The 26,709-nt window shown below is 45.8% G+C and overlaps 1 protein-coding gene across 4 annotated transcripts in view; it reads right to left on the reverse strand.

Annotated features, from left to right (window-relative positions):
• Positions 1-26,709, reverse strand: part of YME1L (ATP-dependent zinc metalloprotease YME1L) — a 191,712-nt gene that overhangs the window by 65,714 nt on the left and 99,289 nt on the right. For all 4 annotated transcript variants that reach the window (XM_055071542.2, XM_050180072.3, XM_050180074.3 and 1 more), the window contains 2 exons: positions 9,636-9,788; positions 2,378-2,510 (listed from right to left, as the gene is read on the reverse strand). In XM_055071542.2, the coding sequence (XP_054927517.1) occupies positions 2,378-2,510; positions 9,636-9,788 (286 nt within the window). The remainder of the gene's footprint in view (positions 1-2,377; positions 2,511-9,635; positions 9,789-26,709) is intronic.

Raw genomic sequence — 26,709 nt, forward strand, 5'->3', positions numbered from 1 at the left:
CAGACTACAAGAATACGACATCACTGTAACATACAAGTCCGGTCGAAAACACTCAGATGCCGATTGCCTATCACGCGCCCCCATTGACCCGCCGCCGCAAGATAACGAGGATGACGACGCCTTCCTTGGAATAATAAGCGCGGAAGACTTCGCTGATCAACAACGAGGGGACCCGGAGCTAAAAGCCCTTGTCGAGTATTTGGAAGGGCACACCGACGTTGTCCCTAGGGCATTTAAGCGTGGATTATCTTCGTTCACGCTTCAAAACAACCTACTCGTGAAGAAAAACTTTTCACCAGTCCGCGCCAACTACCTTCTTGTTGTTCCGTCGGCGCTGCGTCCAGAAGTACTGCACGCCTTACACGACGATCCCACTGCTGGGCACCTCGGATTCTCCCGGACGCTGTCGAGGATACATGAAAGGTATTACTGGCCGCGTCTTACCGCCGACGTCGCCCGTTACGTCAAGACATGCCGAGACTGTCAACGACGCAAGACACCACCGACAAGGCCAGCAGGGTTACTACAGCCGATCGAACCTCCTCGTCGACCATTCGAGCAGATTGGGATGGATTTGTTGGGGCCGTTTCCGACGTCAACATCCGGGAATAAGTGGATCGTCGTGGCGACGGACTATCTCACCCGATTCGCTGAAACAAAAGCTCTACCGAAAGGCAGCGCAGCCGAGGTGGCGAAATTTTTCGTCGAGAACATCCTGCTGCGACATGGCGCCCCAGAAGTCCTCATCACCGACAGAGGAACGGCTTTTACAGCAGAGCTCACCCAAGCCATTCTGCAATATAGCCAGACAAGCCACAGGAGGACAACTGCCTACCATCCGCAAACTAATGGTCTCACGGAGCGCCTGAATAAGACCCTCGCCGACATGCTAGCGATGTACGTCGACGTTGAGCACAAGACGTGGGACGCGGTCCTGCCGTATGTAACCTTCGCTTACAACACTGCGGTGCAAGAAACAACACAGATCACGCCGTTTAAGCTGGTTTACGGCAGGAACCCGACGACGACGCTCGACGCCATGCTGCCCCACGTCATTGACGAAGAGAATGTTGACGTCGCTAGCTATCTCCAGCGCGCCGAAGAAGCCCGACAGCTCGCCCGCCTCCGGATCAAGAGCCAGCAGAGGACCGACAACCGACACTACAACCTCCGACGACGCTTCGTCGAGTACCAGCCCGGCGACCGTGTTTGGGTATGGACCCCGATACGCCGACGAGGACTCAGTGAGAAGCTACTGCGACGCTATTTCGGACCCTACAAGGTCATCCGACGTATTGGCGCTCTGGACTATGAGGTCGTGCCAGACGGCATTTCGCATTCACAGCGGCGCCGCGCACGATCTGAAGTGGTCCACGTGGTGCGTCTGAAACCCTTTTACGGACGCTGACGAACTTCCTTATTTTTGTTTTCTTTACTACGGGTGTTTTTCTTGATTGCTTTCATTTGTATGCAGCATCGGGTCGATGCTTTTTTTAAGAGGGGGGTATTGACACGTGTACTTATGTTTAACGGGTAACCACGTTTCGCCGCCTAACAAATGTTATCGCACAGCGCGGGATGCGTCTGCATGTATCCGAAGTTTCTGGAAAGTTATCGATGCTTCTAACCGCTGTCTGTTGTCGCCGAACCTTGTATTATCTGATTTCATCGCGTGACTCGAATGTTGTAGAACTTTGTGGAAAGCATGCGGGTCCCAACGATTAGTCTGGAACATTCGACGACTGTTGTATAAAAGCCGACGCGCTTGACCCGCTGATCAGATTTCCGACGATCGCCGACTGTGTTCGCCGCTTTCGTTGTGCTATAAGTGTAGCCTGTTTTGTGGGCACAAGTTCGCCCAATAAAATTTAGTTTTCTCGTTCACAGTATTGCTACTGTGTTCTTCTACGTCACCACCACGTGACAATATGCCATCACTGCCTTTTGCTGCCGTCGGTGAGTAAAACGGCGCCCGACAGACGGCAGTAACGAGCGAAGAGAGAGCGGCAGATTCGCTGCTGCAGCTGCTTTTTGGTCAAGTGGCGTGGACCGCTTGGGTATCACGCGACATGATGTGGAAGTTGAATTATCTGCTACTTGCAGTTTGTGCGAGTTTTGCGAGCCAGCAAAACCAGCGCGGCACTACGCGATAACTACTGAAACGCGAAAGTGTAGGTGGCGCAGAGTCGAACGAAAACGAAACCTTTCGACTGCCTGCATCGTTGTCAGGGTTATTTCAATGGGTTCTTTTTTCTTAAAGTGAAGTAGAACTGGAACAAATATAACATAATGCCATAGCTTCGTAGATTTGCTCAAATAAATACACATGCAAAACATTTTGTCTAATGAAGCAGCACATGAACAGGAGATATCATACCCATCCATTTCAGTCAACAACTGGTTGATCGTCTGATTTGCATACGGATGCAGCACAGAGTTGGTTCTCTTGGCTCCCACTGAGTCTATTTCGTCAATGAACACCACGCAAGGGGCTCGCATCTTCGCTGTACCTGGAAAAAAAGAAACAATTACAGCTGTGTTTCAGAGCAAATAACAACAAGGTGTCGGCACAGATGCAACTACAAAGAGTGAATAAGTGCATCTCCTAATTACAAGCACTATTGGTACTGCTGAAACTCTGCAGTTGAGTGAAGAACATTTAAATTGCTGAAACATGTTTTCTCACTATGACCCATAAGCAGTTCAGTGATGCCTCACCTCAATAAAGGCAGGAGCTGTGCCACATCATACAGACCAGCAGCACGACTACCACAGCCATCGTATGCCACCAACAGCAACTCAATGAAGACCCACCACATTGAAATGCAGTTAACTAAATGTTTCATCACTTCAGTTGAGACACACATACACAATTGCTTGCTGCTTCACATGTGCTCTATGCCTCACATTCAAGTTTGTGAGGATGCTCAACTGTCACGCGTCCCCTGATGTTGTTTTCGCCGCATGGCTCTCGCATCTCCTGTAATCCGGCTTCTACACGTAGCTTAGTGCCGTCAGAGCGTATTACGAGAGATGGCACGAGTGTTGCGCTGCTAACCAGGCACGTACCCAGGATTTTTTTCAGGGGGAGGGGGGGCTCTACACAAGGTAACCTTTATATACAAATGATGGGGGGGGGGGGGGGGGGGGGTGGCTGGTGTTTTTTTTACTACTAGTACAAACGTGAATAATGCCTACCGTTCGCCATAAAGACATGTAAGCCCGCAAAAGCAAAATAACATCAGGTGTATCTCACAAGTACTCCTGCGAGATACACCTCTCCTTTACTTGGCAAACAAGGAACCACATCACATGGACTAGTGCAGGAAAGAAGCGCAGGAAGAACACTGCCAAGAACAAGTAAACAAGCGAAAGTTTAAAATAAAGCTTTCTAGTTGCGTTTTTCTGAATTAGCTCTGAAAGAATTGTAGAGAAATACATATTTGCGAAACAATCACAGTTCTTTTGGATCCCTCGGTTTCAGGTTGCCAAGTAAAGTGCCAAAACCGACTCGTATTGTTATTTGGGAAGTTGCGTAACGATGCGTGGCTGCCATCCCCGTACGACTGCGTAGTGTGAAGGACACCGCGGTTCTAGACGTACTGTGCCCACCGCGGAAGGTTAAAAAACAGCTATATAAGCACAGCAGATAAGTGTCTTCGCCACGCGGATCTGCTGATAACTGTACAAGCATCATTTAATACACACAGAATCATTCTCCAGTTTTGGCGGCGTTTTCTCTACTTCCTCTTTTAAATAAAATGATGCTGATCCATAAATTTTTCACAAACAATGGTTATATTTGTTAATTTTTGCTTTTCCTTCCTGTTTGTCTGTTGCCTCGGCTCCCTCCCTTAATTTCTCAACTCTTTGCGACTCTTGTTTCCAGGTGCCAATTTTGCACAAAAAGTGCTGTACAATTAGGGAGAAACCAGACGAGGTAATCAGTGACATTCATATTTCTTGTGGGTTTAACGGTTTTTGCAGGGTTTGATGATGGACGCTGTTTCGCATGATTTTATTTTGCACCTTATCTAACCAATATCACGGGTATATGGTTCAGAGGATCTGCCAGCGTCGCGGCGGTCCGCCACTCGAGGCAATAATGAAGCAAAAGTAAAAGTTAAACGCAATTGGTGTTTTCTCCGGCCGCAACTCGTTCCATGAGCATACAGACCAGCTGACTACAAACTGAATTCCTTTCCTGGTCCCTGGATCAGCCTAGCAAAGAAGGTTGAACTAACGAAGCAAGAGCGATGCACGTGACCGTTGCAATACGTGGTGGCAACTGAACGCACCTTGAGTTAAATGCGCGGGCACCGAATCGATGAGAAAACTGGCCTTCACACCCCAGGAGATCCTGATAACTACCGCCATCCAAAAGGCATGAAAAAGGCAGCAAAATGTTAACTGTCGAATAGTTGTCAAGTCTCAAGATTCATTTGTAGCCGCTTTAGGAATGTGGGCCCCCCCTTGGATACATGCCTGCTGCTAACACTACCTAACGGCAGGGTTACTGGGGCGCAAATAGGAGTGGGATCTCCCTCTTTGGCTCTTGGCCGGTGAGCAGCATGGAAGTTCCGCGCATGCGCCAATCCATGCTTCTACGAGACCATCTCGCGAGGCCTAGGAGAAGGACACCATAATGGATGAACACAATCATTTGAACGTGCTACCTTTGCATGACCGCACATGCGAACGACCAGGCATTGGTGTCCAGCATCGGCGAATATATTCGCTCAATATGCAGTCGCGGTGAGTCAGACTTCTTAGATTTGCCGCACGCCCATTGGCATGTTCTGTGGATAGCAATTCGGCTAACAGACATTAGTATATGAAAGGTACAACAAATGCCCTTTTGATTGTTTGCACTACTGTGTTGTCGTTCCTTTGTCCCAAGGGCATGGGCGAGACCCCACATCTGGCTGCCCAATGTGGACCTCTTGGGGCATCGGACGATAGCTTTGACAGTTTTGCTCAGTTCGAGACAACCTTTGTTTGAACCGATGCGTAGGCCTAGCGTGGATTTTGATCGCTAGCCTCGGCAGCGTGCTTTCTTGAGCAAGGCGACGGTGGCTATGGCGTGTTTGACCTTTTCAACATGCTAAGCCTTTCGCATGTATTTTGGGGAACGTTCGTCGGTACGAGAGCCACGTGGTCTGCAACCTGGGAAAGCGAGGCCTAGCACCTGCGGTGCAATGGCGACCATAAAGCGAGTGAGCATGGAAGCCTTGTGCGCGGTCCGAATTTCTTATTTAGATAGCCTCTTCTATCTTTCTTAACTCTCGTAGTTGCGGCTGTGGGAGCCGGGTGGCCGCGGGTCACGGGTGCTGCTACTTTCTGTCTGGTATTGTGGCCTGGCACCGTCTGGGACGGTGGCCACCGTCAACTCGGATGCTGTGTGCACCAAGTGGTGTAGGACCAAGTACCTCACAGAGCTGATGTCTCCTCGCTACTGCCTGTTTCACGCCCATTTTAGGTGTTGTTTTTGGATGCCAGTTGTTGTCAGAGTAGCGATTCATTAGGCCTAAGGCATTAAGAAGCTGCCTGTCGCACGTGGAAGGACACAATCTCATGGACTGTGGCGTTGAGGTGTCGCACTTTGCTTTCTTCACTCTAGTTAGCCTCGCACAAATTGGAATTACTTGTTCGACTCAAGAAAGTGAGCTTTGTTCACGTGAACTTAGCATCTGAGTGGTCACCTGATCTTTTGCTAGCAGAGTTAAACATTGTACCACGTGGCCGATGCACATGCAGAATTCCTCTCCCTTGTACTACTTCAGTGTTTGTTGAGTGCATTGAGCGTACGCAGCATGAGCGGAGTCGCCCGTAGTTTGCTGTTACTTGCACACTGTTCGCACTGCTGCCTCGGACTACGATCGAGCCCCCCCAGGTGATACAGATGTCTGTGGCCACTTTGGTGCAGCGACTTCAGCGGCTGCATGTGTCTGGCTCACAACCTTTAGAGGCTAGAAAGAGCTGGCATTCACCAATAACTACTGCGGCTCTCCCCAGCAGGGCACATCGGTGAGATTGATGCTTGCTCATGCCGACTAGTATGTCGCCGTTTCCGGGATCCCGGCCTAGAGTCGAGTCTGCAGAGCTGCTGCTGTGACCAACGGATGACAGTGGTGTACAGTCACAATCTTTACGACAGTGAAAACGGGAGCGTGTGCCAGACGGTACATGCAGAACGCTCTGGCAAGCGGCTAGCGCACTATACTAGTTAGTAGGCTTTGTGGATCTATTCCTTGACCTCACTCGAGCATCGTCTGTGAGAGCCCATTGCCAGGCCATAATGAATGAGCATGCGCATGAGACCACACGCTGCGTCATTTGTACAGATTATGTGCAATGGTGGGGGGTAGCAGACGACAAGGGTGAGTGTCCGCTATCTTCACAAACTGCTAAAGTGCGCTAGCTGCTCGTCAGGGTATTCTGCGAGTACTCTGTGGCGTGAGCTCCCGTGTTCACTCAAGATTGTGACTGTACACCGCTGGCATCCATTGGTCACAGAAAGCATTCGCAGTGCAGTGGAGTCGGGCACAAGTTCATGAAAAAAAGGACGAAGTTGTCGACTTGGGCCGATATGGACAAAGCCGTGTTTATGTGGTTTTTGGAAACACGGGCACGATACGTGCCCATAAGTGGTCCAATCTTGCTGCAGAAAGTGAAGGATTTTGCGTGCATCATAGCTAATGAAGACTTAAAAGCTAGCAATGGCTGGTTGCAAGGATTTAGGAGTCGAAACAGAGTGGTCCGGAAAAACATTAGCTGCGAGTCTGCCTCTGCTGACAGCGATGCTTCTGCATTGTGGGTTGCTGAGAAGCTGCCTGCCGTTTTCAGCCGCTACGAGGCGGATAACGTCTAAAATGCTGATGAGACGGCTCTGTTTTATCAGACGTTGCAAAATCACAAACTGGCGCTTAAAAGAGAAGACCGTCACGATGGCAAGCAAAGCAAACTCCGCATGACGGTTTTGCTTTAAGTCAACACTGATGGCAGTGACAAACAAATCCCATTAGTTATCAGGAAAGTGCCCAGCCTGGATGCTTCAAGGGATCGAAGCGAATGCCAGTTATATGTGGCCAATTCTAAAGCGTGAATGTTGCAGATGATCTTTTCTGACTGGTTGAAAAAGTTCAACAAAGACACCAAGCGACGAGGCTGCCAAATCTGCTTGCTGCTTAACAATTGCTCCACGCACCACATCGACGGCCTTCAGATGTCCAACATCGAGTTGATATATTTTCCTCCCAAGTGCACATCCCTGATACAGCCATTGGACAAAAGAATCATCAACAGCTTCAAATGCTGCCACCGCCGTCAGGTAATAGATAAGATCCTTCTGGACATCCATTTTGAACAGCAGACGAACGTAAACATATACCAAACAATCGAGATGCTTGCTGGGTCATGGCAGGAAGTTGGAGCTCAGACAGTTTCAAATTGCTTCACCAAGGCCCAAATAAAGGTCTTTCAAGATGGAACCTGCGACGTTGAAGAGGAACCTGAAAGCCCACCTGATGTACAGAAGTGGAGGATGCACTACATGCGAATGGTGCAGTGCCTGATGATGCTGAACTTGGCGTATTATTGTATGCTGACAGTGGCGCCATATTTACTGAAGATGTAGATGTAAGATGTAGCGCTTGTTGAAATTATGCAAGATCATGGTGACGATGAAGGTGCATCAGAGGCAGATCCACTGTTTGCCGTGCCTGGCGCGAAAGAGGTGATGGACGTGTTGGATGTCTTGCGTCGTTCCGTCAGCGCACAGGATGATGAAGCTGCATTGCATGATTTAGCTTCTTTGGAGCGCCGCTTAATATCATCGATCATGCGGAAGAAACAAGCTAAAATCAAGCAGTTTTTTTCTCCTGAATAAATGTTTGAGAGGTGAGTTCGCCTGAAGTGAAATCCATATCTCATTTTGGTTTTGTTTTTGCTGCATGTAACAAAACCTGTATATAATGAAATATTGCGGACTTTCTTCAATTTCGTTACATCCAGGTTTAAAGGAGCCCTGAACCACCCCTCAGGCTTGGTGAAATAACGTACTCCGCAGGTAGCATACGCTGCTGTGAACTTCTCAGCCAAGTTTTGCTGTTGTATGCGGTGCATGGAGTTCGCAAGCGGATCACAAAGTCGTCTTTCTCTCAAACACTTTCTTTTCAACAAAAGATCCTGTCCTCATTCTCTTTTAGACACACTATTTCATAATTCCCTTAGACAGCTGCTATTGGTCAAGAGCTGACATCAAGCTGTGGTTGGTTACACAGCGTAGATAACGCAGCCACCACGGGTTTCCGCCACAAGTCCACTGGCTAAGCACAATGTGGCTCGCTGAGGACAACCACATTTGGCTGATGTTTAGCGTGCCGTAGGCACCAAAGGCGGAAGTCGTGACGTCTACGTTAAAATCCAAAATGAAATTTGAACTGCGCGCCACGGCGACATTTAGAAGGTGGAGCGTTGTGGGCACACCCCACTGCGCCATAGCCTTTGCAGTGCAAGGCATTGAAGAAGGAATGGGAGCACATCGGAGGCCGTGTTTTATTGCCAATAACTTCCACTTCTGCTGAATGCATTGAAGTACTTTTTGCGGCAAAGCATTTATGAAAGGGCCTATTTTCACTTCAAATGCCTTTCTCTACTTCGATAAAACATGGTTAAGGGCCCCTTTAACTGTATGTGGCTTGCTTGAAACTGTAGCACCTTGAATCACAGCACCTTGGATGTAGTACCTTCTGCAGCTGCTGGCTGGCAGCAACAAAAGTTTATGCTCGTGCCGTTGCAGCAGTAGCTCATATCCCCATAAAGGAAGGCAAGTTAGCAATTTTTTCTTAAAAACCAGGTAATTAACTGTGGCAAGTGGCACACTGATTGACACAGACTCCAAAATGCAATCTTTCTGCTAAGTCTTCACAAGAACAGTGCAGTGGTAAGTGCAAAATCTTTTTTCGAACATGCTAAGTGAAATATGCATGTCCCTGTACAGCATGATGCAAAGGGTGCTAATGAGATTGGTTGCTTGCTGGGCTAGTTGGTTTATTACAACTTTTGTAACAGTGCTCTTTTTACTCTGTCTCTATCGTCGTCCATTCCTTGTTTTTTTGCGCTGTTACATAAGTTGCTAACAAGATGCACCCAACACAGGCAACCCATCAAGATTTGTTCAGAAATGTGGAGAATACTAGTAGACTAGATTCCTCAATTATAAAGTCCTGAATCACCCAAATTATCTTAAATTGCAACATGAAAGGTTTATAGCGAATTAACTCCTTCATGCATAGAAATTAGTTGCTATGAAAAAAACTGGCGTGGTGGTCGACACATGCAACCACCACGCCAGAATGGCTTTCTGTGCTTCCAAACCAATCGATAAATTGATAGCTTAACAGAGACACACTGTAGATTTTGAATGCTGATGCTGCTCTTGGTGTTACTTCTTCAGTACATTCTATACCACCCAGGTGCATGAGATGCTACACAGCTGTTACCTGTCAAACCAAGGTTGCCAACAATACGTCACCATGGGTTTCAAGCCACTCCTGTGCCTTTTCTCCAGGCATTTCTCCATTTTTATGAAAAATAAAGAAAATACTGTTTATACATCAAACATGTGGACTCACTGAATAGATCCCTGACCCTCCGTGCGCCCTGGCCAACCAAGATTTCGTCGAATTCAGGGCCCGCCGCATGGAAGAAGGGCACATTCGCCTCACCAGCTACAGCTCGAGCCAACAGGGTCTTGCCAGTGCCCGGAGGACCCACCAGCAGCACACCTGCAAGCCCAAGAACAACTATTCCAGCACCACCCACTCTACTACAGTGCATCCCATTACTCAACCACGTCATTCCACAAGACCACTGGTCCATATTTTGCTCATCACATGCTTTCAGAGTCCATTTGCCAAAATAACAACATTCAACTTGCATTCACCATGTTCGTTTTCATGTAAAAACTCTCATGAAACCACAAAACCTATGAGAGGGCAGAGCTTCATGAATACCAAGCCAACAGCTTTGTCAGGTCATTATGCACCAGCAGAGTTGCACAACCTTCGAGGCTTTTAGCTTTCCTTTTGTCCTTCCTAGCATGCTTAAAGCCCTCAGCAAAAAAGAAAAGCACTAGCCCCCTCCCCCTAAGACACATTGTCATGCTGCATTCCTTTTTCATGGAATCTCATGTTGCACACAACTTGACCTGTTCACTCAGGCAGCTTCCCACAAAACTCTCCAAGCTGCAGCCCACTTTCGTCTCCTTTGTTCTGCTACTCTGCCATGTATGATGCCTCACTAAACACATGCAGCACTGTGTAAAACAGGACACAAAGTGTGTACATTTGTATTAAGTTTGCTGCAGATGCCACAGTGTAAAATTAAGTTTCCTGGAAGTCCCACTAGGCTCATCAGACTGTGTTCATTTCTTCGTTATGATGCTTAAAGCCTTTACAGAACAATTGCAATAGCAATGAAACCTTTTGTTTTGCCTAAAACGCGCTGCCCGTGTTGTCCCCTCTAGTTTTCACCACTCTAATAACCATGGCACTACCCCTGCCTCCTCCTATAATATGCCACAGAGTAGCCCAGGTGGACTTTGTATGTGGTGCAATGTGCGATTACAGATCCCGCCTACATGGGGTCGGTGTTGTGACAAGCTTCTTGCCAATTTCCCCCCCCCCCCCCCCCCCCCACAACTTCTTGGTTCCAAGTGAACACTATTCCTGCCACCAAGTTGAGTCTTCGTTCTGAGTTGCAAGTCTGGTCAATTCAATTTCATCATGCCTGCTGGCTCGTCAATAGTACTGTATGGCAACATAGTTGTACAGTCAACAGAAAAAGTTTACGGGATGCAGTTACCCCTTCAAATGCGAATTCTTGCACTGTTAAGGCATGAGACTTTGTATTTAAGGAATCACTGTGTAGGTGGCAAAGGCTACTACAAGCTGGAACATTTAATTCGAGGCTGTGTGACCACGCTTCGTGAGACTTCAGCTTCTTGGCAGATCTTGAGTCCCGTAAACTTTTGTGGTTGACTGTACATTGAAACATGCCTCTGACAACCGCCATTATGTTGTTTGGCTGTCTTGGTAAAGCAGCACTAGTTGCTTCACGAACTGCCTTACTTGGCAAGTCTCGTTGGCTCCGCCGTGCTGTACGGTTTTCATTAGACGTTGCACAGCTGGGATTCATCTTTGTTCCTTATGTTTTCTTTTTCTTTCTTCCTTCCTTTCTTTTCGCTTTCACCACAACCCTGATCACTGAGACTACGACAGTTTGTGAGCTGGCATCAATTGTTCATGAGATCTGAATTAATCCGACTGCCATTCCGAACTGGTTTACAATCCCCCTATAGCACAGCCAATCATATGCATACAAGGTAAATTGTAGATCTTCTGGAGTGCAAAAAGATATACAGTCAAGCCTCGATATATCGAACAGCGTGGTGATCGCAAAATAGTTTGACAGAGCTAGAATTCGATATATATAAGATCACGTAAAATATGGGTCGGAGACTTCTGCGAATCAATCAATGAACCAAGGGCGAGATCACGGATCGTTGTTCGAAGCGCGCGTTTGGTTGCGCCGCATGCAATCCACCTTCTGCGACGCCGAACTATGCATGCACAGAGTCCTAGCGGCTGAGGACCGAAGCGATTTGGCAGGCGCATGGGGCGCACGACCAGACTGGACTCTCTCCTCCGAGTGAGTCGAGTCTGGCTGTGGCAGGCGCTGCACTGGTCAGTTGAATAGGGTGCAAGCCGTTTCTTTTAGACTTTTACAGACCGGCACATATCATTGTCTGGCTGCTCCACACGAAGTTTACCCCGACATTTATCGCAATGACGCCTGCCCATCCTGTGGGCAGACCTCCACTCTAGCTCACATGCTCTAGGGGTGCGGGTCACCCCAATTTCAGCAAGGAGGAGTGGGACTCGTCTCTGCATAGTCCCGCTCTAGACAAACAAATCCTGGCTGTCCGGCGTGCCCACGACTGGGCCAGTGGGCTAGGACTGCCGGTCTCCATGGGGGACTAGCCGGGTGCGCGACGAGTTCGCGTCCTCACCGGACCTCCAATAAAGTTCTTCCTTTCACTTGTCAGCCTCGCCATTCTCGCTGCCGCGTGCACGGAACGTCTTTCGAACATTATGGCGGGATGCCAATATCATGTGTCACTTATGGCTGCACCTCCCGTGACTATCCCAGCAGGACAATGCGGTTTTTCCGATTTCCCTCGGTGAAATGCAATCGACAGCGCCCTGAAGCCTGGATTAGGGCTGTGAAGCAGCAAGGTACGCAAGGGCGTCCATGGCAGCACTTTGTGACAGGTATGCATTGGTATATGTAGTCTACCTCTCTGTTTTTGTCGTTACTGACTGATATGAATAATCTCGACAAAGATGCAAATGTATGCTTGAGCTAGTGAAACTAACAATGTCTGTGCTTGTGCGAGCCGACTCAGTGAAATGTGAAGTGGTTTTTTTCTTTCTTTTCTTTTTTGCTATCGTCACTATGTGCGGTCGCCGCTAGAACACCGTCATTTGGTAACTGCACACCGTGTACCCTTACAGCTTTATAAACGCTCGGCGAACGCTCGTGATGTCGTCGTAGTTTTCTGTCGGAGCCAAGCATGCCTGCACTGCCAGGCCTATGTGGGAAACAGCGTGCACTGTGGAAGTAGCTCATAGTGCTAGTTAGCAATCGTTGCTTGTTGTTGTTTCGTCATTCTTGTCGGCACCAAGTAAAGTTATATTTACTTGCAGAAGGCTTATGTTAGTTTAGCGAATCGTGATGTAGTACGGTATGTACCAAGGCTTATTTTTTCGTGCGGCATCTTCTGGAGTCGAGTGGCACGTCTTATTGTGTAACTGACACATTTTAGGGACTCCTTCGCTGTTGCCCAAAAATGTGGACTTCATATCGATGCTGCTCGTGTACACGGACCAGTCCAAAAAAATGCGCGCTCCGAACAACGATCCCCGATCGCGCCCCAATCGTGGTGCAGTCAATACTCACTTGAAGACTCAAAGTATTTATTTATTTGGCTGAATGTACTGCAGCACTGTAGCCTGCTTCTTATTGGCAGCTGTGTGATTAAACACGGAAACCTCAACATAATCTAAACAACCCACAAGCGATAGGCCGGTGCCCTCTTTTGCGCCGCAGTAGCGGCATAGAAGGGCCAGTACATCCCCAGTTGAAGTCGGAGCGGAGCAACATCAGCGCTCGTGGGATCAACCTCGGCAGCGTCTTCATTTGGCCGCTAATTCTGCTGTGATCTCCATGTCCCTCAATCGAAGCATTTTCAAACACTGTCAATAACAAAGTATTAAGAAAGTGCCATGTGCCAAGGCGTCTATGAGTGAGCCCAGTGAGCACACGCTGTCCCGCGTCTTTGTGGATGCAAACCGCCAGGCCCAGTCTAGAGTGTATTAGACGTCCACAAACCATGTTTCATCCTAGATGCCAGCGCTCGTTTCTCCCCTGGCGGAACGATTTCACCTCCCACGGGTGTACACTTCTGCCACTTCCCTTCAAGGTCCTGCTCGCACTAAGCTCGCGCGGCGGCGAAACGTCTCTTGTTTGCGACAGCACCTCTTTGGATGACTGAAAATTATTGTTGTGTTATTAAGTGCCACAACAGCAATGTAAACACGAAAGGATTGATGCCACCAGTGAAATTCTGCCGAGTCACAACAAAATGGTACGATAAAAGCAGACGACAGACATGGATTACTGCAGTGCGCCAAACAAAGTAAGTAAACAACTGGCAAACGAAGCAATCTCAATCATTGATCACTCTGAGCATATGACGGTTTTTACATGTATTCCACATGAATTTCATGACTACAGGGTATATAAGCCTTTTATTCAAATAAAAGCTTTCAGTTGTTAGATCAGTGCTTGTCCTGTCTTCTTTCTCGTGTTTCGTTTTTGTGTGCTGCCCAAGAATGGAAACCACTTCTGTGGCATGCGCTAGCAGTGGCCGGACTTCACGCATGCCGAGAAACTGAATATGTGCACGACGCATTGAACATGACTGGAGTTCATTCCTGCGTCACCACTGCACCGATCGATCAAGTTACACACCCGCGTCTTAAGTCACGCCGGCATTGCTGAAGCAGAAATGATTACTAATGCTTTCAACATCTGTGTCTTGACCCCTGTTGAAATATTGCCAAGCCATTTATGCTGCTGCCTTTATTCTATATTGTAGGGGACAGACTAGTAAATTTATGCGTGCATGTCATATTTGTGCTATGCGGCGATATATTTTGTATATTTCTGCACAATGTCGATGGAAGTCTGGTGTCACCAACAGAGACAACATGGATTTGTAGCAAACATTTTGTAGGAAGCTGCAAAAATGACTTTAGCTAAAACGCATTGTATGTGGCGATGATTTTCCCATCGGCACATACGATGTCGTTTCCGATTACCTGTTTCACATCACTTACATTTCATTTTTCATTTTATTACCTTAAAGACCCCTTGATAGGGGTATTAAACAAGGGGTGGGAATACATTAGTACATAATTTGCATAATACATAACTGAACATGCAAACAACAACAAAAAACTACATGAGCTAAAGTGTTACATACGTCAGCGCAAATACATAGACCTAAATAATACAAACTAAAATTGCACGAGCATATAAGTCTCTTAACACAAGTCATTTTCATTGTGAAAAGTGCGCAGTGACACTCTCAATGAACGTACAAATGATGGCGGCGATTTGGTGGGGTAGGTTGTTCCAATCTGTAGCGGCATGGCAAAAGAATGAGGTGGAAAAGGTAACAGTGCGGGTGCGAGGGCAGCCCACTTGAAAAGTGTGCCGTGTACGATGAGTTGTTCGGGCTGCAGGGAGGAGATAGGGTGGTTGATTAAGCGAGGTGTGATAAAACTTTTGGAAAAGTGAAAGGGTTCCAGTGCGCCGGCGTGTACAAAGGGGAAGTAAATTCAATTCTTTCTTGAAGTAAGATGTGCTCCCATCATATGAATAATTAGAATGGATGAACTTTGCGGCATGGTTTTGATCAGTTTTGAGTGCGTTGATAAGATGTGTTTGGTGTGGATTCCATATGGCGGATTTGAACGGCTTTGAGTGCGTTGATAAGTTATGTTTGGTGTGGATCCCATATGGTGGATGCATATACCAGTTTCGGTCGGACTATTGACTCGTAGGCCAGTAGTTTAACAGGTTTGGGGGCACGTTTTAGATTACGCTTCGAGAAAACCCAGTGATTTGTTAGCAGATGAAATTATGTTACTAACATGTGTGCGCCAGGATAAGCCGTTAGATATAGTAACACCTAGGTACTTGTAAGACTGCGCGGCACACACGGGAATGTTATTGTGTATTGGTAAGGAAATGGGTCGCGCCGATGAGAAAATGCCATCAAGTTGTATTTCTTAGGATTAAGTTCCCTTAACCGACGGTCGCACCATTGCTATAAACAGTTAATGTCCTCCTGAAATAAGTCTTGATTAGATGTGTTAGTAATTGTTCGATAAATGATGCAGTTGTCTGCGAACAAACGAACATTGCAAGACACGTGCAGGGGTAGGTCATTGATGTACATTAAGAACAGTAGGTGTCTAAGAACAGATCCTTGCGGTACACCGGAAGTCACTGGTAGGTGGTTAGATGCGCGGATGTTAACTGTAACGAACTGAGATCGGTTTGTCAAGAACGCTTCAATCCACTGCAAAATGTTGGGGTGAAGGTTTGCAAGAGAAAGTTTTAGTAGTAGACATTGGTGTGGTACCATGCTGAACGCTTTTGCAAAATCTAGAAATATTGCGTCTGTTTGGAGGTTAGAATCTAAGTTCGTGTGAAGATCATGCAAGAAAATGACCAGTTGTGTTTCGCAGGAAAAGCCTTTGCAGAACCCATGCTGTGAAGAATGAAATTATTTGTTCGAGTTAAGAAACTTCATGATTTCTGTGTACATGACGTATTCCATGAGCTTACATGGCACACTCGTTAATGAAATGGGGCAATAATTAAGCGGGCAATTCCTGTCACCTGCTTTGTGGATGGGGACAACCCTCCCCACCTTCCAGTCATATGGTATTTCACCAGTTGAAAGTGACTGCGAGAATAGCAAACACAGGAACACCGCGGTGACATGTTTGGTATTCTTTAACAGTTTTGAATTAATGTTATCCACGCCGGCTGACGATGTGAGTTTAAGATTGTCAATTAAGGATGATATACCATCTGGGGAAAATGTAATGGTTGGCATAACACTTGTTGCATTAGTATGCGAAGAAAAGGGGGATGAGGTAGGCTCTTCTATAAATACAGAGACAAAAGCTGCATTAAAAAGGTTCGCGCACTCTACATCATTGACCGTTTCCCCTCCTTCATTGGCAAGTGTTACACTCAGGCACGTACCCAGGGGGGGGCCCCGGGGGGGCCCGGGCCCCCCCCGAAATCAAGTGGCATACCCCCCCCCCCCTTCCCACCCACGCCACCACTCCTCAAACATTCCTAAAGTGCCGCCAGATCAATGCTGAGACTTGGCAGCTAATCATCAGTCAGCATTATGCTGCCTTTTTCACTCCTTTTAGATGGCGGTAGGTATCGGCATCTTTTGTAATGTGAAGGACAGTTTTCTCATAGATTCCGCACCCGCGCGATTAACTCGAGATGCGCTCAGTTGTCACCATCTATTCAACCATCACGCGCATAGCTGTTGCTTTTGTTAGTTCAACCTTCTTTGTTAAGGCTGATCCTGGGACCAGGAGAGGGATGCGGCTGTTACTCAGCTGGTCTGTACTCTCATGGAACGAGTTGCGGCCGGAGAAAACGCCAATTGCGTTTAACTTGTTTCTTTGCTTCATTATTTCCTTGAGTTATGGCTCACCGCGACGCTGGCAGATGCCCGGAACCATATACACGTGATATGGGTTAGATAAGGTCGGAAATAAGATAATGCGAAAGAGCGTCCATCAAGAAACCCTGCAATAACCCTTAAACCCATAAGCAAGATGACTGTCGCCCGTTACCTCGTCTGTTTTTGCCTAAATGTATAGCACTTTTCGTACAAAATTGGCAACTGGAAACAAAAATCGCAAGGAGTTGAGAAATTAAGCAATCTACTAAGGGAGAGAGCCAAGGCAACAACCAAATTGCAAGGAAAAGCGAACAATAAAAAAGTTAGCCGTTGTTTATGAGAATATTTATGGACCAACATCTTTTTATTTAAAAAGGAAGTAGAGAAAACGCCGCCGGAAGTGGAGAACAATTACTTGTATTGAATGATGCTTCTTCAGTTATCGGTCGAACCGCCTCACGTAGACACTTCTCTGCTGTGCTTATGTGGGTGTTTTTCTAACCTTTTGCGGTGGGCGCAGTACGTCTAGAATCGCAGTGTCCTGCGTTCTACGCGGTTGTATGGGACTGGCGGCCGCACAGCGTTACGCAATTCGCGGAACTGTCAAAACTGATCAACAAGGCAAAACTAACTGATATTTGAAGCTATAATATGAGAAAGACTGAAGAAGCCGTAAAAAATAAACGCAGCCTGAAATCAGTAAAAAAGAAACCTGGCATAGGACAAACCTTGATGTATGCACTAAAAGATAAGAAGGATAATATCATCATAATCTCGAAGATATAGTAAAAGCAGCGAAAAAATTCTAAGCTGACCTGTATACAGTACCCAGAGGAGTGACGATACCTCACTTAGAAACAGTAATGAACAGGATACAGAAACTCTCCTATAACTAGCGATGAGGTCAGAAGGGCCCTGCAAGACATGAAACTATGAAGAGCGGGAGGAGAAGGTGGAATAAAAGTCGATTTAATCAAAGATGGAGGAGACATAATGCTTGGAAAACTGGCGGCTCTTTATACGAAGTGTCTATCGACTGCAAGGGTCCCAGAAAACTGGAAGAATGCAGACATCATACTAATCCACAAAAAAGGAGACGTTAAAGAATTGAAAAATTATAGGACCATTAGCTTGCTCCCAGTATTATATAAAATATTTACCAAAATAATCTCCAATAGAATAAGGGCAACACTGGATTTTGTCAACCAAGTGAACAGGCTGACTTCAGGAAGAGATACATTACAATGGATGACATCCATGTCATCAATCAGGTTATCGCGAAATCCGCAGAGTACAATAAGCCTCTCTATGTGGTTTAGATAGATTACGAAAAGGCATTTGATTCAGTAGAGATACCAGCAGTCATAGAGGCACTACGTAATCCAGGAGTACAGAACGCTTACGTAAAAAGCTTGGAAACTATTGCTACATGCGTGTGGTATTTGTTTGTTTGAACGAGGCGCGTGGGCGCCATCACTCCAGAAAAGAGGAGGAAGAACGAACTGTGCTCGCGCTGTGAATCTAACCGGTCAGCGCTGCAACCGTTGTTGTAAATATAATCTGTAAATAGTTTCTCGTCTTACTGACTCGTCCTTCGCGTAAGGATATCTAGAGAGGTTCTACAGCTACCTTAATTCTACACAAGAAAAGCAGGGACATACCTACAGAGAAAGGGGTCAGACAGGGAGACACAATTTCTCCAAAGCTATTCACTCAGTGGTTAGAATAATTCAAGCTATTAAACTGGGAAGGCTTAGGAGTAAAGATCGACGGTAAATAGCTCAGCAACCTTCGGTTTGTCGATGACATTGTTCTATTCAACAACAATGCAGACGAGTTACAACAAATGATTGGATACCTTAAAAGAGAGAGTGTAAGAGTGGGGATTAATATTAATATGCAGAAGATGAAGATAATGACAAATAGTCGGGCAAAGGAACAAGAGATCAGGATCGCCAGTCGGCCACTAGAGACTGTGAAGGAGTACGTTTACCTAGGCCAATTAATCACAGGGATCCCTGATCATGAGAAGGAAATTCACAGAAGAATAAAAATAGGTTGGATCGCATACGGCAGACAATGCCAGCTCCTGACTGGAAGCTAACCATTATTATTGAAAAGTAAGGTGTGCAATCAGCGCATTTTGCCAGTGCTGACATATGGGGCAGAGACTTGAGAGCAAGTTAAGGAAAGCGCAAACAGCGATCGAACGAAGATTGCTAGGCATAACGTTAAGAGAGAGAAAGAGAGCGGTTTGGATCAGAGAGCGAACAGGTATAGATGATATTCTAATTGACATCAAGAAGAAAAAATGTAGCTGGGCCGGTCATGTAATGAGCCGGTTAGATAACCGTTGGACCATTAGGGTTACAGAATGGGTACCAAGAGAAGGAAAACGCAATCGGGGACGACAAAACACTAGGTAGCGCGATGAAATGAGGAAACTCGCGGGCGCTAGTTGGAATCGGTTGGCGCAGGACAGGGGTAATTACAGATTGCAGGGAGAGGCCGTCGTCCTGCAGTGGGCATAAAACAGGATGATGAATGATGATGATGATGATGATGATGGAGGTGGTGGGCCCCCCCCGAAAAAAAATCCTGGGTACGTGCCTGGTTACACTGTGCCTTTCTTGAGGGTTTATCACCTGCCAGAATTCTTTTGTTATTGAATAAATGTTTCCGAAGCTCATCACCAAAGAATGCATCTTTTGCCTTACGAATCGCTGATGTAGGTATGCACGTTCAGCAGTGTAGCATTTTTTCCATGCACACGTGTTCATCCTGCATTTTGCGGCACGGTACATGCGTTTCCTTTTGTTTTCTAGTCTTTTTAACAAATTGTTAAACCATGGGTTTTGTTCATGTGTTTGAAAAGCGATTTTTGGTATGAACCGGTTCACTAAGTTGTTTATTTTTTGATTGAATATCAACCAAGTTTCATGAATGCTGTGGTTATGAAACGTATCTTGGAAGGGGGATAAAAAATTCTGTAAATGTTCACATATTGCATCATAATTACCTTCGTCGTATAGGTGTATAGCTTTCTTGCGCTTCTGTTGCAGAGCTGGAGCAAAGCGAGAAGCAGCATGGATGACCTTGTGATCACTAATTTCTTTAAGAAAGGTGATGGACAAGAAACTGTCTGGACGGTTGACCAGTACTAAATCTAAAATGTTTGCAGTGTCTTGGGTGACGCACGTTGGCTCTAATATGAGTTGTGTTAGATTAAAGTTGAGACAAACGTCCAGAAAATCTCTCGCTTCGGTTTGGTTTGGTTTACTAGAGTGGGCACTGTGTTGCGTCAATTAATGTCTGGTAAGTTAAAGTCTCCAAAAAGAAGAAGGTTGCCATTAGGATAGCGAGAGCAAACCACATTTAGTGCATTGTTTAGATTACAGCGTCTGCTTACATGGCTAAGCCGCACTGCAGCCATGAAAATAATCGTCAAGCGCACCGATCTTCTTAAAGGCATATAGAAGCGTGTAGATCATCCTTAAAATAAAATGTGCACACACACACGCACAGGCACACACCACAGGAAATGTGCCCAAACATGTGCAGCAGTGAAAGAGGCAATCAAGGCGGTGTGAACAAGAGATGAGAGAGATGTACACCCGCTAGTTTAGCCCACATGCTGCGCTCTCACGCCGGCATGACCGCTGCTCGGCGGTGTTGTTGTCCCTAGATTACGGTCAAGCGGAAACGAATGGCGCTCTCTTGCTGAGGCGCCACACGTGGAAAAACTTTGCCAGGGCGCTGTGAGCGAACTGGATAGGCGTGGAGAGGCGCTTCACAGCATATTCAACGTAATTTCACTGCGGGCCCAGAGACCAGTTGTGCGCTTACGTTCTTATAATATTGTTATGTAGGAAGGCGCAGACGAAAAGCTATGTACAAGTACATTTACAAGAAAATACGCTGCGCTTGGCCAAGAGGCAACAGCCCGCGCTAGCTTCTCATCGTCGTCGTCGTCTTCGCACTGCTGGCCTTTTCGTGATCGCACATATTGTTCCGTAGCAATATTGCTTTATTTTTACTGCAAATTTTGATCGACACATTTTTGCCACGTATATATATATATTTAAGGCATGTGTTATATAACACAACGTCTTCAATTTTGCTGTCGTTGTGTAGTGCGTCATCTGCTAGTGAGTGCACGTTCGTTGCACGGACGCTGGTGGATGCCCAGTTTTTCTTGCAACAAATCTGTGCAGTAAAATTTTTTATGGTTTTACTTGCATTGGTGCACCCGTGACGCTCGTCGGTCGATACCAATTGTAGCTTTGGCCAGGTGAACTGCTGTTTTTAACATTGTTTTCTAAATGTAACACGTAATTTTTGTGCAGAGGCCACCTATCTGCAACATGAAGCTACGTAAGAAAACGTTATTGATATCGTGTCATTTTACGCGCGTTTATTGTTGGTGGAATATTGATCAGGGACAATGATCAAATAAAACATTATAGTGAAATAAACTAGGTTCATTAACTGCGCAGCGCAAAGAGATGCAAATGACCAATATACTACGTGAATCTAAGGGTACATAGACATATGTTTCCACGACATATATGCAACAAAAAGATTATAAAATATTCTAAATGCACCGATTGAAAAAGTGAGAACTCCTGACGGGAACAAGCGCATTTCTTTTCAAAGCTGCACCAGCCCCAGGTGAAGCAATAGACTTTGCGAGAAAAAGAGTCAAGGCAATTATTGGACGTTAATATGAACAACAGTTTTAGGGACAAGATATTGCCTATGTACTCAGACACAATCTAGGAGACCAGGAAGTCTTTACCAAAGTAATCTCTGTGGCTTGTCTGGCTATCTCCTTCAATGTGCCCGCAGGCGAAATGAAGTAGAAATAGATAGTCTAATCAAATGGTACTTGCTATTCTGATCATATTTGACTTCAAAATTCACTATTAAAATTTATTAAATTGCTGTTTGCGTTCGAATGTAAGGAATAACAGCATTTCTGAAGCCTCAAAGGTGCTGTCTTTTTTCCAACGTTCCGTTAACGAAAACAGTATACTTTACAAAGACAAATTACTCGCTCTTGCAGACAAATATATTCCCTACGTTTCGGCAGCCAACGACAAGACTAAACCATGGTTCAATAAAGAATTGCAAACATTACGTATTAAATTTAAAAAATGTCTGTACCGCAATGCTATAACCGTGCAAGCAAGTTCTCATGGAGCAAGTACAAAACTTTTCTTAGTGAGTACACTTAGCCTTACGCACTTCTAAAGACAAGTACTTCACTCACGACTTACCTTCTCTCCTGAAGACTAATCCGCAAAAATTTTAGCCAACGTTGACACCCAATCACAGTTCCGATCTCTCCCTGCTAGACGACAAATAACAACCTCTTTCAGACGGGGAATGTTCATCTCTATCTAAAAAATTTTTGCTTGTTTTTAGAAGGGAAGACCATTCCGATATTCCAGTGGTTCCGGATTACGATTGCCCATATATGGCACCCATAAATATCTCAACTGAAGGCATTGTTAGCCCCGCTAACGAACTTAAAAAAACATCTGCCTGTGGTACTGACAACATTAACACTAAGCTATTAAAAAACGCAGTATCTATTTCAAGTGTCATTCTGTATCATATCTTCAAGCAGTCCTTATAGTCTGGTGTCTTGCCCGTTGACTGGAAGATTGCGAAGGATGTCCTAATTTTTAAAACCGGAGATACCCATAGGCCTAAAAACTATCACTCAATATCGCTAACATCTGTGGCATGCAAACTACTTGAACACATAATCGCCTCGCACATTTACTCGCACTTAGGAAAAAAATTACTTTTTCTTTCAGAAACAGCATGGCTTCAGGAAAGGTCTATTTTGTGAAACACAAGTTACTGGAGCTCACCACCGATCTACACAGCAGTATGAACAACAGTCAACAAATAGACACCATTTTCCTGGACTTCTCAAAGGTATTCGATCGCGTTGCCCATTGCTGGCTCATTTCTAAAATATCTCATCTAGGTATCGATTCATTAACCCTTTCTTGGCTTAGAAACTTCTTATCGCTTTGTCGCCAATTTACTGTTGTTAACGATTGTCTTTCTTCTATTACTGAGGTCATGTCTGGTGTACCACATGGGAGTGTCTTGGGGCCTCTGCTTTTCCAAATATCTATTAACGATCTACCTTCAAGCATTTCCTTTTGCATACGACTGTTTGCCGACGATTACATCGTTTACCGAGCGATTAATTCCATTAACCATCCTACCACCTTGCAGCATGACCTTCACAGTTTTACCAACTGGTGTAACATATGGAAAATGCCTCTTACCCCTTCCAAATGTAATAATATATCATTCTCATGCAAGCGCACTAGCTCCATATTCACATACACCTTAAATAACACGACTCTGTCACGTACCACTACCTACAAATACCTTGGTGTAAACCCCACTAGTAAACTTTATTGGTCTTCGCATATTACTACAATTTGCACAACTGCATCTAAAACGCTTGGCTTTCTGAGGCGCAACTTGCAAAATTCATCTGCTGACATGTGTAAATTAGCATACCTGACGTTCATATGCCCGCAACTAGAATTCGCATCTGCTGTATGGTCGCCATACCAAGGATATTTAATAACCATGCTGGAATGCATCCAGACTAGAGCTGCCCGATATATCACTCGGGATTTTGATTGGAACTCCAGTATAATGCAGATCAAGCTCGATATTTCTTTACAGCCCCTAAACATCCATCACAAGGTTGGTTTGCTCTATTTCACAAATATGTTAATTCTGATAAGCCATGCATATTGCCCCTCGAAACCCCCGCCCGTACGTCCTCAAGACCACATAATAATTTTAGCTTCAAGCGCATTTTCAGTAAAACTAGTGCTTTCAATTTATCTTCTGTACCTCGTGCCATATCCCACTGGAATGGTCTTCCCGATGAAATTGTCTCGATAACTGATCGTAAAATATTTCATGAACGCCTGTGCGTGCTTTTTCCTTAATCTCCTTCCTCTTATTTTGCTGTTTGTTATGCTTGAGCATTCTGTGCTTTGTTTTGTTTTTTAGTTCAGTCACTGTACAGTTGTGTTAGATTTATTTTTGAGTTGTTTTCATTGTACTGAACAGCTCATTGTTACATCGCCCCCTTACTTAATGCCCGACAGGGCCTGTAAGGTTCCTAAATAAATAAATTTTCTAAATAATAATGTCACTCGGTGACTGAGCGTGCATTGCGGCCGCACTGTCGGGTTTCATTCTACCACATTATTGTACGGTTACCTTTGGAGAACAAATATTTTTCTTGTTCTTCAAGCAGCGTGTATCTCTCGTGTGTATTTTTGTGCATACATTTTTTCATCACTAGGCCTTGCGTAACGCAGATGGAAAAAACATAAGCTTCCTGCTTGCCGCTTCAAACAAATCACACATATCAGCCCCACCCGGCGCCCTGTAGTCAGATCTATGGGAAGCATTCTTATAAAAAAAAAACTGCAGTGCAACATTCAATTCATGTTTCCGTCGTCCTCGTGTAACAGAACACAGGGTAATTGGCATGGGTTCTTTTACTGCGGTCAGCACTCGGGTGCCGAATACAGTTTTAGGCAGCTATTATACATACATGCTAATCTTTGTAAGCTGTGCGAAATTTTTTGTCGAGTCCATGCTTAACAACAACAACAAAAAAAGAAAACTCCGTGTCCTTCCACACTGTGAAGAGGGTTGATCAGCAAAGTTGTGTATGTGGACCCTTAAATTATAGTGTAGTAGAGTATAGGTAGTGGGCAGAGGGGGAGGCCCGGGCAATGCACGTGCGTGAAGCAGAATATGCGGAAAATATTTGCAGCCGCGAGGCGGTGCTATGGAGCCTTTCACCTATTTCACCTGGGGCCCGCCGTGCCACCGCCGCACTCGTGTGTTCGCCGTCACCTGCACTCGTCCACATATTTGTGTTGCTCTGTGTTTTGTGTGTGCATTTGTTATTTTGTGTGCAGTTTTTTCTCTGACCAATGAGGTGACATGACAAAGCCTCGTCGGAAGAACTACTGCTTCGTTCCCAGTTGCAGAAGTGGGTATAGCGGTGTGAAGAACGCACCGAAGTTGTTTAATGCCCCCGAGGACGACGAAATGCGCTGTGTTTGGAATCGGAAGATTCAACGTGCTGATAAACCCCTGGAGCTGTGTGTGAGCTACAGTTCAAAGAAAAGTACGTATTTCGAGACTATGTTCACGTCATTGATGGAAAGGCAGTGCGGATACCACGTTTTCACCTTGCTTTCACTGGACGGAGCACCGACCATTCAATGTTCCCAAGTACCTGTCGAAGGTGCCAGCACACGAAAGAGCTCCAAAAAAAAAGGTGTGCACGGAACCTGCAGTGTGTGGCTCGTCTAAGAAATCTTGCTTGCAAGTTGATGAGCTTTAAACGGATGGGCCAGCAATCGAAGTGCAGTAGATGCCGTCTGATTCATGGAACGTGTCGCAATTGACAGAGTAGTGGGCTGCTCATAAATTTCCCAACTATGGTGGTGCTCCTTATGCTCACACCTCTTTTAACAGTCAGTCTCGCGCTGTCATGATTGAACAGACTGTCTTCATGAACTCCAGAAGTACACAAGGCGACGTTGTCTGCCGGACGTATGTTTGCCGCATGTTAATATGAGAACCACTCTCACACACCATGGAAGAAGCGAAACAGGTGCTGCATAACTCTTTTCATCCTGTTTTGCAGTGAAGTTGTCTATGGCTAGGATCCCGCGATTTCTTCGTGGCGTAACGTCGACAGAAAACTATCATCTATGGCTCATACCTCCGTAAGGCAGAGGCTACAGGCCCTTACCAAAGGAAAGCGAACAGTTCATACATTCTCTGGAATTACAACATACAGAACAGCATACGTTTCAATAAAGAACAAACTTAAAACAAGCATCCGAACATGTGCGTAATTGATAAGACACTCCTATGCCTACATGCAATGCGAAGCACATAGCGCTCCTCGCATGCATTTCCCAGTAGCGATTATCGTTGCGTCAGCTGCCATGAGGACAGCAGCTTGACTGTTGTATACGAAGCAGGGAGTGACATAACTATGCTCTCGTACGTGCAAGAAGAACCTGCCTAGCAACTAATTTGTGTTGTGAAACGCACATATAATGGAAGATCAGCGTGCATAAGAGGCACGGCAAATTTCTCTTCTCTCTGGCTCACTCTTTGCAGGTGCACGAAGTAGTGACACAAGCCAAGTCGCAGGCCGTCGAAACGTAATAACTAGGTAAAGTGCATATGAATGTGAATGTATATGTGAAATGCATATGAATATGAATGTCGCCACGTGTGTAATTTCAACCTACATCGCAATGAGTAATCGTTCTAGTTGTCATTTACAGCTTCGCTGTCCAACCACCTTTAAAGCATGGATAGGGGCCCATTTCCTTATGTGCAAATAAAGCGCGCTCTGCAGAACTAAACGTATGTGTACACTGAATGCTTTCAGTGCTGGTTCCGATAAGCCAGTCGTGCCACCAGCGCATGCTTGAACTCGCATGTACCAATGAAACTTTTTAAACTTGTGTCCTTGCAAGAAAAATTAACAAGAAAAGAAAACAAAGCAACTCGGTTTCTTTCCCCTTTTTATCTCTCTTCTTTTCGTTTTTCCAGCCGGACGAGGAGTCATCCGACACGTATGCACGCATGAAGTGCCCAGGTGAAAGGCGCAGCAGCGCCACCTGTATGTTTCTTGGAAAACTGCCTCACTGCGGAGCCTTCCCATGGCCCACTACCCCTAATATAGTACACTATACCTAAATGGCGAACTGCACCTCCGCCGTGAGTCGGCCCAGCCTTACACATCTTCGGGCTTTTTTTCT

Source organism: Dermacentor andersoni, chromosome 5, assembly GCF_023375885.2.
Source record: "Dermacentor andersoni chromosome 5, qqDerAnde1_hic_scaffold, whole genome shotgun sequence".
Classification (NCBI taxonomy): Eukaryota; Metazoa; Arthropoda; class Arachnida; order Ixodida; family Ixodidae; genus Dermacentor; species Dermacentor andersoni.